General features: G+C 42.7%; 1 protein-coding gene across 2 annotated transcripts in view; it reads left to right on the top strand.

The window, feature by feature from the left end:
• The first annotated feature begins 9,500 nt into the window (after positions 1–9,500).
• The window catches only part of Akap10 (A-kinase anchoring protein 10), a 65,449-nt gene continuing 62,532 nt past the window's right edge, over positions 9,501–12,417 (top strand). The window contains exon 1 of one of the 2 annotated variants that reach the window (XM_006973562.4): positions 9,501–9,754. In XM_006973562.4, the coding sequence (XP_006973624.1) occupies positions 9,667–9,754 (88 nt within the window). In that variant the 5' untranslated portion in view covers positions 9,501–9,666. Of the gene's footprint in view, positions 9,755–9,876; positions 10,037–12,417 lie in introns of those variants that run through there. The other variant, XM_042284165.2, reaches the window with a different exon arrangement.

Genomic DNA, 12,417 nt, shown 5'->3' with positions numbered 1-12,417 from the left:
CTCTCCTGTTGCTGTGAAGGCTAAAATTCATCCTAGAGTGACCCTGTTACTTCCATGGACCCATGTGAACCCAACACACAACAAAACAAGGTAATAAAGCCACGAGGCAGAAAATAAATTAATAGAGATGGGTTAATTTAAGTTATAAGAAATAGCTAGAAACAAGCCTAAGCTATCAGCTGAGCTTTCATAATTAATAATAAGTCTCTATGTCATTTTTAGGGAGCTGATGGTCCTAACAAAAAATACACTGAAATATGGTGCTCATGTAGAAAAGGTTTCTGAATTGATTCTGAAAGGAAAATTAAGACTTCATCAATTGGCAGGAATAGACCCCGAAGAAATTGTGGTACCTTTTACTAATGCTGAAATTTCCTCATTATGGGCAGAAAATGAACCTTGGCAAAGAGCTTGCAGTAATTTTTTGGTAGAGATTAGCAACAAATGTCCCAAAGCAAGAGACTTCAGTTTATAAAGAGAACTAATTGGATCCTTCCTCACACTGTAAGGGGAACACCAATTTCTGGAGTCCCTACATTCTGTACTGATGCAAATAAATCAGGAGAGGCAGGTTATAAGTCAGGAAATTTAAGTAAAGTGGCTCAAAGCCCTTTGATTCTGTTCAAAAATCAGAATTATATACTATTCTCTTGGTGTTATTAGATTTCCAAGAACCTCTTAATATAGTTATTGACTCTCAATATGCAGAAAGAGTTGTTTTACATATTAAAACTGTAGAACTTATTCCAGATGATCCAGAATTAACTTTGTTATTTACTCAATTACAAGAAATAATCAGAAATAGGAATTATCCCTTGTATATAACACATTATCAGATCCCATACAGGTCTACCAGGCCCTCTAGCACAAGGTAATGATGAAATTGATCAGTCATTGGTAGGAAGTGTGCTAGAAGCCTCAGAATTTCATAAGGAACACCATGTTAATAGCAAGGGTTTGAAGAAAGATGTTTCTATCACTTGGCAACAAGCCAAGGAAATTATAAAGAAATGACCTACTTGTTCTTTGTATAACCAAACTCCACTACCTGTAGGAAGTAACCCAAAGGGTATTCAAAGAAATGAAATTTGGCAAATTGATGTTTCATTTTGTAGAGTTTGGAAAATTAAGGTATGTACACCATACCATAGATACATATTCAGGATTTCAATGGGCAACTGCTTTGAGTTCTGAAAATGCTGATTCTGTAATTACACATTCATTAGAAGTTATGGCTATATTGGGGAGACCTGTACAAATTAAGACTGACAATGCTCCAGCACATGTTTCTAGTAAAATGAAAGAATTTTTCATATTACAATAAAAAGCATATTACAGGTATACCACACAATCCTACAGGGCATTCAGTTATAGAAAGATCTAATCACACTTTAAAAGATATGCTTAATAAACAGAAAAAGGTAATAAAGACCCCCAGAGATAGATTACACAATGCTTTATTAACCTTAAATTTTTAAAATGCTAATGAGAAGGGAATGACAGCTGCAGAGAGACATTGGATAATAGAAAAAAAACTGCTGAATTCAATCAGCCTGTATACTTTAAAGATGTGCTGACCTCAGAATGGAAACCAGGATATGTGTTACAATGGGGAAGAGGTTTTGCTTTTGTTTCCATAGGAAAAGATATAGATACCATCAAAATTGATAAAGATTAGATTTGAACAGGAGAGACATCTTGATTAGAAGAGGTGATAGTTCATCAAACAGCGTGGTCATTCAATCTAAATTAACTTATAAGACTAACAAATGCCTTTCATTGATCAGATATAACCTGCCAAAAAGGAAAAGAAAGTTAGGGTTGGCAGGGATTTGTTTTATATCTTTCCAGGATAATGAAGGCTAAGGAATCTGAAGACCACTGAACAAATGAGACATCTGCAAAAAAGGGACAAATCATCCAGAGAAAATGTCCCAAGAAAAAGAGTAATTTGGCCTAATGGTATTGCACATTTCCAACAGAATAAAATTTCATAAATCTTCACAAATGTTTGTTTCTGCTGTTCTCTACAGACACAAAAGGTAAATGGTCTTTTTGCAGTCCTAGTTCAACTAAAAATTAAAGCTGGCTTTGGAGTTGGAGCATAGCTCTCACCTTCTCTAAACCCAAGCACACTTGTTAAAGGAAAATCCAAAATTTCTATCTCATGTCAGAATAGCCACCTGGTATGGGACAGAAGAAAAGTCAAAATTAAGGAACTATTCTATTGCCACTAATCTCATAATCCTTTGGTTTTATTTTGACTCTTTAAAACTTTTCTTAGGGTATAAATATTATCTCAAAATTTATAAGATTAATATAAATATATTTAAATTTCTGTCATGATATTAATGGTTATATAGAGTACTAACTAATTCTAAAAAAGAGGCTTTATCTAGCTTCCTGTACATGATTTTTAGGCTTGAGTCTAAGTCAGGTAACTAGGAATTAAATTTGTGTACCCCAGATGTACTTAACAAATTGTGGTCCTTTAACCTCATTGAGATCTGCTGCATATGACATCTAACATGTGTAAGTTTTCTTCAGGGAACCATGACCATTCCTAACAGCAACCTTTGAAGTCTCCAAAAGGATGATGGGACCCCACAACAACGATTCCACCTGGATTGTGGTAATGCCACTAAGCTGACAAACACCACCCAAAGATCAGCCTTGCACTGCAAACTTCTCAGGACAGTTTCAAAGTGACGGCTGAGGTGGTTCAGCCTCACAGACCACTCCAGCCAGGACCTGAGATAAGCCCTGCCCTTGCCCATCACACAGAGACTGACAACAAATGGTAATGCTAGCTCTCCCAGGACTTGATCTTTATCTCAATTTTCTCAGGGTCCCTTAGAATTGCCATTGCCTCCCCCGACCCCCACCCCCCGCCCCAACGCCACACAACCGGAAGCAGTCTAGAGAACAAGATACCCACATTCCTAAGAGGTGGGGTGGGTGGTTTTTGGTCATTCAGTGGGTTATGGCTATTTGTCATTGTTTAGGGGGTTGGTTACAAGTTGTTATTGGTAATGGTCAGGAAAAATGCTGAACAAAGGAGATTAGATTCAGGAATCTCATTCTGAAAAGAAAAAGGGGGGATATAGAAATGATAGGATAAAGGGGTAGATTATTGAATCTACTTTTAAACCAAAAAAAGCAATTACTAGGGGTTTTGTGTTTTTTTTTTTTTTTTTTTTTTTTTTTTTGCTTTTTGACACAGGGTTTCTCTGTGTAGCTTTGGTGACTGTCCTGGATCTCGCTCTGTAGACCAGGCTGGCCTCAAACTCACAGAGATCCTTCTGGCTCTGCCTCTTGAGTGCTGGGATTAAAGGTAGGCACCACCACCACCTGGAGGCAACTACTAGTCTTAAATATTTTATACTGGTATGGATCTTTATATATTGATACAAATTTAAGGTTATTTTTGTTATACTGTATACGTTTCTACTCTTGTTTAAGATATTTTTGTATATTGATACAAATTTAAGGTTATTTTGTTATACTGAATATATGTTTCTACTCTTGTTTAAGGTATTGTATCTATGCAGCTCATTTAACAATGTAATATAAATTTCTAGTCCTTGAAAGTTATTATTACAAACTATTTAGGATAATAAAGAAAGGCAGGTTAATAGTCACCTATAACAATCAAACTTGTAGTCATGTTAGGCATGTTTTCAAGGTCAAACAGATACATTTTAGGTGATCTTTAAACACTTCAGAGATCAACAGAATATGGCATTTAAGATGTTTTAATAACATAAGGCTTTTCATGACAACGAGACACATCTGCTGCTGGCAACACCAATCTACTCCAGAGAAGATGATGTGCATTGAAGAAACTCCATATGGAGATTTGTAACACGAAGCTTAAAAATGTCTTACTAAATAAAAAACATGGAGCCAGGGTGCTGGAGAGATGGCTCAGTGGTTAAGAGCACTGGCTGCTCTTCCAAAGGTCTTGAGTTCAATTCCCAGCAACCACATGGTGGCTCACAACCATCTATAATGAGATCTGGTGCCCTCTTCTGGCCTGCAGGGACACATGTAGGCAGAACACTGTATACATAATAAATTAAAACACACACACACACACACACACACACACACACACAAAATGGAGCCAAATATAGGGGTTGCCTGTTTATTTTTACACACAGAATTAAATATTGGCTAAATATTTGCTACTTTAAGACACATTTTTTATTTATTTATTTATTTTTTATTTTTTGTTTTTTGGAGTCAGGGTTTCTCTGTGTAGCTTTGGCACCTTTCCTGGAATTCACTTTGTAGACCAGGCTGGCCTCGAACTCACAGATATCTACCTGGCTCTGCCTCCCAAGTGCTGGGATTAAAGGTATGCACTACCACCGCCTGGCTGAGTTGAATGATATTTTGATTTTTATAATTGTCACTGCTGACGGTGCTGCTTTGCCTAAATGCATAATACCACGGAGTATGTTTGGAGCCATTTCAGAATTTTTGGGAATTTCTCTGGCCTTATCCCAAGCAAAGTTTAACAACTTTTAATGAAACCCAATCGAGAAAAATCAAACAGAAAATTTAAAAACCAAACATTCTAACACAGCGCAATCCAAGGACACACTAATTTGATGCTTCTATGCTGAGGAATGGTGGTAGGAAATATTGAATGTTTTGTTTTCCACAGTGAAAGCATTGTGTTTCTATAGCATCAGGAAACTTGATAAGTACGATGAAGAACAGCAATTCACAATATACAGTAGTCTCAACTCTGATCTAAGGTTTTTCAGGCATCATTTGCTGGTGTTCTATGAAGGGACAGTCCCAAGTGCACCGTGTTGTGTGTTCAAAAGCAAGGCTGCATAAAAGTTGTATGATACATCAAGGCAAGTGTTGACTGAACTATCTTGGGGACTTATCACACCTTTGATTTTTTAAATTTTATTTTTAACTGATTTGTTTGTTCATTTATATGTGGACCTGTGTGTGTGTGTGTGTGTGTGTGTGTGTGTGTGTGCGCGCGCGCGCACAGAGGCCAGAGTAGGGCATCAGGTGTCCTCCTCTACCATTGTCTGCCTATTCTTTTGAGACAGGGCCTCTTCCTGAATCTGGAAGCAAGCAAGCCCCAGCAATCCTCCTGCCTCTGCCTATCTCAGAGCTGGGGTCACAGGTGTGCACAGGACACTCAACTTGTTATTTAGCTTCTGGCACCCAAACTTCACGTCTCACGATTACACAGCAATGCTTTAAACTGATGGCCATTGCTCCTGCCCCCCCCCCCGTTGTAAATTTTTAATCATTATACATTCAGAAACCTTTTGCTATAGCCCCCCACATTGTTAAGTGACCCCATATGGGTCACATTTTAAGAAGCTGGGGTCTACAGTTCACATAAGCTTATCTTACCCAGAGTGGAGTCGCCCAAAGCAGGTGCAAGTTGCCTAGAGTGGTCATAACTAGAGCAAGACTTCCTGAAGCAGAAGTCACAGCTTCTCCAACAGTCATGATTGTGTGGTCCTCGCGGCTGGAGTAATACTTTCCAAGTGATCGTGGAGTGCTCAGAACAGCCAGACTGCCCCCTGCTGGCTGTCAAAAGAGGGGCAGCTTGGCTGACAACTCAAAGCAGCCAGGTGTTGGCCGGGGTGGGTGTGGGGGGGTGGGGGGTGGGGGGAGGTAGTGGGGGGGTGAGGTGAGTGAGGTGTCTGTCAACTGTCACTCAAGAGACTAAATTCTTAACAATCCTACCAGTTTAGCTTAAATAAATAAACAAACAATAAATGCGTAACCAAGTGTGATTATGATAAAAAACCAATTATAGGATTACCATTCTCAATAGTACTTAACAGTGTTAAATGCTAATAGAGGTCTGAGTGCAAAGCTCTAGCCACATATTCTTTGGGGGAGGAGACCCCTAGGTCTGTCTCAAAGGATAGGAAGGGTTGACGTTCCATGATTCCCTTCAAGGTCCTGCTCCCAAAGGGCTAGTGCAGCCTCTCTTAAAGTTTCCTCCACTTCTCAGTAACACCACAGGCTGATGACCAAGCCTTCAAACAAGAGCCTTTGGGTAGGCAGTTCAGATCTAAACTGTAACAATGGATATGACTCAGAAAGCACCTGCAGCATCTGGGCTGCTAAGTATTGCTCATCCTCTGTGCTCCATCAAAAGGCATCTGTTCTTGAATACCAGATACAGGAGTATTAGCTAGAGGTGGAAAGTGTCAGCCCCCAAACACAGTTTTCACTTCAAAAGGAGTAAGAAAGAGTTTATTCTGGAGCCAAATTCAACTGATCATGGCCTAGGAATACAGATTCTGGTTTCTTCCAAATACAATGGTCCATTGTAGCAGTTACATGAGGCTTTTATTAGTTACAAAACAAAGTTGTAAATCTACCTGTAGGTGGGTAACAGCAAAGCAGGAAAGCTCTGCTTCAGGTTTGAGATTCTACCTGATGACATTCTTAGCTTTTGATTGATGAAAGCTGGTAGTCTGTTAAGAATACATTTCAAGGTTTTGATAGTTATAGGTTGTTAAATAAGACACAGAGATGGGCAATGGCTGGTTTTCAAAGGGACTAAAAATAGCTCAAGATATTTTGGTTTTGGTTTCGTTGTTGTTTTTGTTTTGTTTTGTTTTGTTGAGTAGGTGCCTGTCCTGGATCTCGCTCTGTAGACCAGGCTGGCCTCGAACTCACAGAGATGCACCTGGCTCTGCCTCCCGAGTGCTGGGATTAAAGGCATGCACCGTCACCACTCAGCTTCATATTTTGGTTCTTGTATGCAACATCTTAACTGCGCCAAAATCTTGAAGTTAGTCACTTGGCCTTAAAGAATTTATACTTCAGGGTTAACCTACCTTCCTTCCTTCCTTGCTTCCTTCCTTTCCTTCCCTTCCTTACTGGTACATCAATTGAAATCTTGTCTCTGCCTCTTATTACCTTTGTGATCCTAGGTCATTACAAAGAACTCCAGACCATCATCTATAAATAGGAGGCAGTAATGGCAGGGTCTCCTGTGGGGTAGTAGTGGTAGGGTGGTGGGATGTGTGTGTAAAGGATAAGTGAGGTCTTGATTGTAAAGTGGTAGGCACATAGAGACCACATCATAAGTACTTAGTAAATGATGATTATGATTAGCTGACTGCTGTATCTTTAGCTGTCTGAGAGATGCTGTAAATAATATAATAATTTATTCAAGAGACTAATACAATGAAGCAGTTTTTAATAGACAATTTGGCCGAAAGGGATGCCACCAAAGAAAAGGCAAAAATTGCTGGTGCAATGCTTTGGTACAAGACACTGGTTTTTTTTTTTTTTTTGGTTTTACGAGACAGGGTTTCTCTGTGTAGCTTTGCGCCTTTCCTGGGACTCAGTTGGTAGCCCAGGCTGGCCTCGAACTCACAGAGATCCGCCTGGCTCTGCCTCCCGAGTGCTGGGATTAAAGGCGTGCGCCACCAACGCCCGGCTGACACTGGTTTTTAAGGTACCCCAATCTGGAGAAATTCCTGTCTTCGTCTCCATTGGCTGGAACTTGCCCCTTTCCCAAATTCCCCATTTTCTTAGTTTAGGACACAAAGCCTTATCTAAAGAATAGTTTGGGGCTTGAGACAGCCCTGCCCTCTCCCCCCTGTTTGTGACCATGGGCTCAGTAAGGCAGTATAGACTACCTGTAACTTTCTTAAGAGTTCTGTGACAAGCCACCACCAGCCACCAGCTAGTGGGCCTGTTGTGTCCTGCTTATCTGTAGCTCTGATGAACTCTAGGTGCCTCTCACACTGAAAATGGACCAGAATAATCTTTTTCTTACAGAGTATAAAGGCAACTCCAGAATTTCTGGTAGGAGGGACTTCGAAGGATCAATTTTACTGGAAACATTCCCTCAACACTGATCTATGTTCAGCCAGAGAGAATGAGTAAGGGTTCAAGAAGATGTAATGGAACCGGAGCCCTTTCCTCAACTCCTTTGGCATTTCGTTCATTCAAGGGATTTTTCACTCACCCCTCCGGTGGGCCTCCTGCCCTGGTCAACCAACCAACCAGACAACAAATACAAAACAGTCCCGGCCAAGATTGGAACTCCAGAAGGGAGAGGAATAAGAGAAGCACTACACATTCTCAGAGAATGCTCTAAGTGGTGCTCTAACTGTGACCCTCTGCAAGTATTGTTTATGCTCCTAGTTGCTAAGCCATGCCTTCAACACCTTGTTTTGTTTTTATCCTTTTGAAACAAGATCTACTACATATCCCTGGTTGGCCTGAAATTCCCCAAGTAAATCAAGCTGGCCTCAGACTCAGGAAATCCACCTGCTTCTGCCTTCCAAATCCTGGCATTAAAGGCTTCGGCCACGACACCTCGTCTTAACAGTATTAGGCACGAAGGACGCACAAGGGTGAGAGGTGGATCTGCATGGGGTTGAAGGTACATTCAAAGTGCAACGTTAACTCCCAAGTGAGCCTCCAATCTTCGCACAGCTAACTCTTCCCACCGTTACCTCACTAAGGACAGTCACACCCTCTGCTCTTCTTTCCTGCTCCTGCTCAGCATTCCTAGAAATGTTCTTTTTACCTGGAAGAGTTTTGACCTTGAAACCTGGGTTTCACTTCTAGCTAGCTGTGACCTTGCGAGGATGGAATGTGCCCGGTTTCCTCCATACCAAGAACAAGCTTAATGACTGTTACTAACCTGGAGGGTTTAGTACAGTATCTATGCACGGTGTGTTTTTAAGAATTTAGCTCTGGTGGTATTTCATGTCTTAGCAAACGGGCAGAAACCAAAACCGGCCATTGTATTAATTAGCTTTAATAATACGGTAAAGACTCCAGGCTTTAGTTCCTGTTTTACACACCGAAGAATCAGGCAAATTGCATCTTCTGAACTTGTTTCTCCTTTTGCCTCAAGTAGACTTCACTGATGCAACATAAAAAAAAGCGAAAATGTGCGTCATGAGTTCCTGGTTCCTTTCTGGCAGGAGCTATAGTGACCATCCACCCAGGGCACTAAAGTGGGGAGGCTTTAAGGATTGAAGGAGGCCAAAAGATTCATAGGGAGTTAGCATTCGAATAAGAACGGAAAAAAAATGGTTCACTGTCTAGGTTTTTAGGTTGCTGGCCCTTCCCGTTGTGAGCATCTGTAGGGATCTCAGTCTGAAAATAAGCCTACTACTCTTTCTCCTTCCTTCCCGAGGTCACTTTGAGGGACGGAGCCTCAGGAACCCCGTAAGAAAAGATAGCTGCTCTCGATTCCTCGTCCTGCTGGCTCTCCGGGGTGTCTGGGAGACCTGGCAGGGTAAAGCTGCCAGTCAGTCCCTGCCATTTAGCAAAACTCAGCGAAAAGGCGGCGCTCCGTCTCTGCAAAAAAGGCTCAGCGAAGAGACACCACCACCACCCGGAGCCACCCGCGGGAAGGGTTCCGGGACGCAAGGACGCCGGGTCACGTGGGCGCGGCGGGCGCGCGCCCCGGCCCCGCGGGAGGAGGTGCGCCGGGGAGGGGGCGGGGCCGGGGCCTCCCGTGAAGCCCCGCGCGCGGAAGGACCGGAACTCCGGGCGGGTGGCTTGTTGATAACATGGCGGCAGCAGCTGCCCGGGCATCCCGAGGAAGCGGCAGCGCCCACACCCGGAAGAAGGGGCTGTTTTCTGGCTAGTGCGGCGGCTCCTGCGGACCCGGAAGTCCCAGCCAGCTGCTGAATGAGGGGAGCCGGGCCCTCCCCGCGACAGTCCCCCCGCGCCCTCCGCCCCGACCCGGGCCCCGCCATGTCCTTCTTCCGGCGGAAAGGTAGCCGAGGGGTCGCCGGCGGGGGGCGAGCCGGGCGGCGGTGGGGCGGCTGGCCTGCAAGGGCTTCGTCAGGGCGGCTGCGAGGCTCGCGGTGAGCCGCTCGGCCTCGGCGCCGACAGCCGCGGATGCGGTGCACTGCCCGGGACTCCGCAGGGTAGAAGGTGGCCTCACGCGAGGTCGGAGGGGCATTGTCGCTCTGGGCCGAAAGTGCTTGCTCAAACCCAGAGAAGTTTGCACTTGTTGGCTGAAGAACGGCCTTTCTGGTGTGCTTGGTTTCCAGAGGTTTGTATGTGTGTGTGTTGTCTATGTGCAAGAGTGTACTGTGGCTCAAGATCAAGGAAATCCCTTTACTTAGAGGAAGTCTGACTTTTCCGAATATTTGAGGGACTTGTACCTAAAACCACGTGAAACGGTTGTTTCTTCAACCAGCGCTATTTTCTAGTTTCTTCTTTTGGGGGCGGGGTTGGAGAGCGGAAAGGGGCCCACTGTTATTCCCAAAATAAAATTTCTTACTACTGAAGTTCCGTATTCAGAAGACTACTGCTTTTGATGATATAGCAAGTTTACTAATTATTGGAATCGTTGCTGTTTTTATAAATGAACTACTTAGATTTCTGATGTTCGGTTGTAAAAGCTTGCTTAGTTTTAAAGTAAGAGGCAGGGTGATTTTGATCCTGGAGAAGGTTGTTGCATTTCATTAAAAATACACAAATTGAACAAGCAAAATCTCTTTAGATGGTGATGGTTTTATGTGTCCATTCTTGTTGCTTCAGAGAAGATATACCAGACAGATTAAAAAAAAATTACACTTAATCAGACTCGTATTCACATGACAGCGTTTTCATAAACTCTGTAACCTGGAGCAGCCAGTTAACCCACTTTTCTCCCAGCTGAGAATCAGGTGATTCCTAAAGGCCTCATAGGACTGAAACTGACTGTTAATGCTAGATGGTGAATGAATGAATGAAACTGTTGAAATGGTTGGAAGCTTTTATCAGTAAAGTGTCTTAATACCTCTGGAGTTACTAACTGTGTGACAGTGTTGGGTGCTTACTTGTTAAGGGGGAAAATACATTCTAAGTATGGGACTAATTTCATGTTGCACGACAACAGACTATTATTGTCTGTTTATTCAACACACACTGCCAAGTGTCCAGTCTGCCAGACACTGCTAGGATGTCATTGAACAGTCATCTGGACATAGTCTCTGTACCTATGGAGCTCATTGATGCTATAGGCAGAGAATAAATAAGCAAAGGAATAAAATTTTTTTAAAAAAATGTGTGTATATCTTTACAAACTGAGTGATGTGTAATGGAAGAGTAATTTATGAAGAGAGACCTATTTTGGTTGGGTGTTAGAGGAAGAGCTCAGTATGTAACCTTGAAACATAAAGCTAGTGGAGCAGTAAGAGGATGTAACTTTAGAGAGGTCAGGAAAGACACTGTAGGTACCAGGAATAGAGAGCTGGTGCCCTTCAGGAAAGGCACGCAGCTGCTGTGAGTGAGGCATACAGAGTAGTGGGCAAACACATTATTGAGTTTTATTCCAAATACAGAAAGAATAGATTAAAACTTTTGGAGAGGGATAACCTGACGATAAAGAGTGATCTGATTATTTGCGTGGGAAGCTAGAGTCAGGTGGCTCAGCAGGTAAAGACTCTTACTGTGAAGCCTGACCATCTGAGTTTGTGCCCCAGGACCCACAATGGTGGAGGGAAAGGGTGACTCCCATAAGTTGTTCTCTGACCTCCATACATGTGCTGTGGCATGTCCACACCCACAAAGTAAATAAACGTGCTTTTAAAAAAACATCCTTCCAGATGAGTTTTGGAGACTGGATGTGGCAACTGAAGCTAGAAACAGGCTTTTTTGGAGTGTTGGGTTGAGGCAGTCTAGCCTTGTAGCCTGGCCTTAGCATTTACTGGTGTGATCAGGGTGCCCTCAGACTTGTACCGTTATTCTGCCTCTGTAGTGTTGGGATTGCTGGCATGTATCACCACATCTGTCTTCTGAAAACCATCTTATAAAGAGCTTCCTCACTTCATTTTCCTTCCTTGATAGAGGTTGACTATGCTACATTTCATTTAAAATGGTAAATCTGAAAGCAGGAAAGGGGGCTGGCGGTAGCTCAGCCCTTCAGAGCATGTGTCGTTCTTGTACAGAGGAACCCACATGGCAGCTTATAACCATCTGTAACTCCAGGTCCAGGGAATCCTGTACCCACCCACCCTCCTCTGGCCTCCTTGGGCACTAGGCATGCACATGGTATATATACATAGAACAAGTAAAACACAGCAACAGCCAGGCGGTGGTGGTACACGCTTGTGCCACCACACCCAGCAGTAAGTAGTATGTGCCTTTAACTACAGAACTTTAAATACCATTTTTAAATTTAAATTTTTTAAATACCAGCACTTGGGAGGCAGAGGCAGGTGGCTCTCTGTGAGTTCGAGGCCAGCCTGGGCTACAAAGTGAGTTCCAGGAAAGGTGCAAAGCTGCACAGAGAAACCCTGTCTCAAAAAACAAACAAACAAACAAACAAAAAAAACCCAAAGAACATAGCAAAAACAAACCAGGGGGAAATGATAAGAATTACCGTAGTGTTTTCTCATTTTATTTTGCCTCTCTATCTATATTGTATTAAGTTTTACTTTTGGATCT

This window comes from Peromyscus maniculatus, chromosome 8 (genome assembly GCF_049852395.1).
Source record: "Peromyscus maniculatus bairdii isolate BWxNUB_F1_BW_parent chromosome 8, HU_Pman_BW_mat_3.1, whole genome shotgun sequence".
NCBI lineage: Eukaryota > Metazoa > Chordata > Mammalia > Rodentia > Cricetidae > Peromyscus > Peromyscus maniculatus.
Note: the sequence above shows the minus strand (reverse complement) of the source record. Positions and strands in the feature narration are given on the sequence as shown.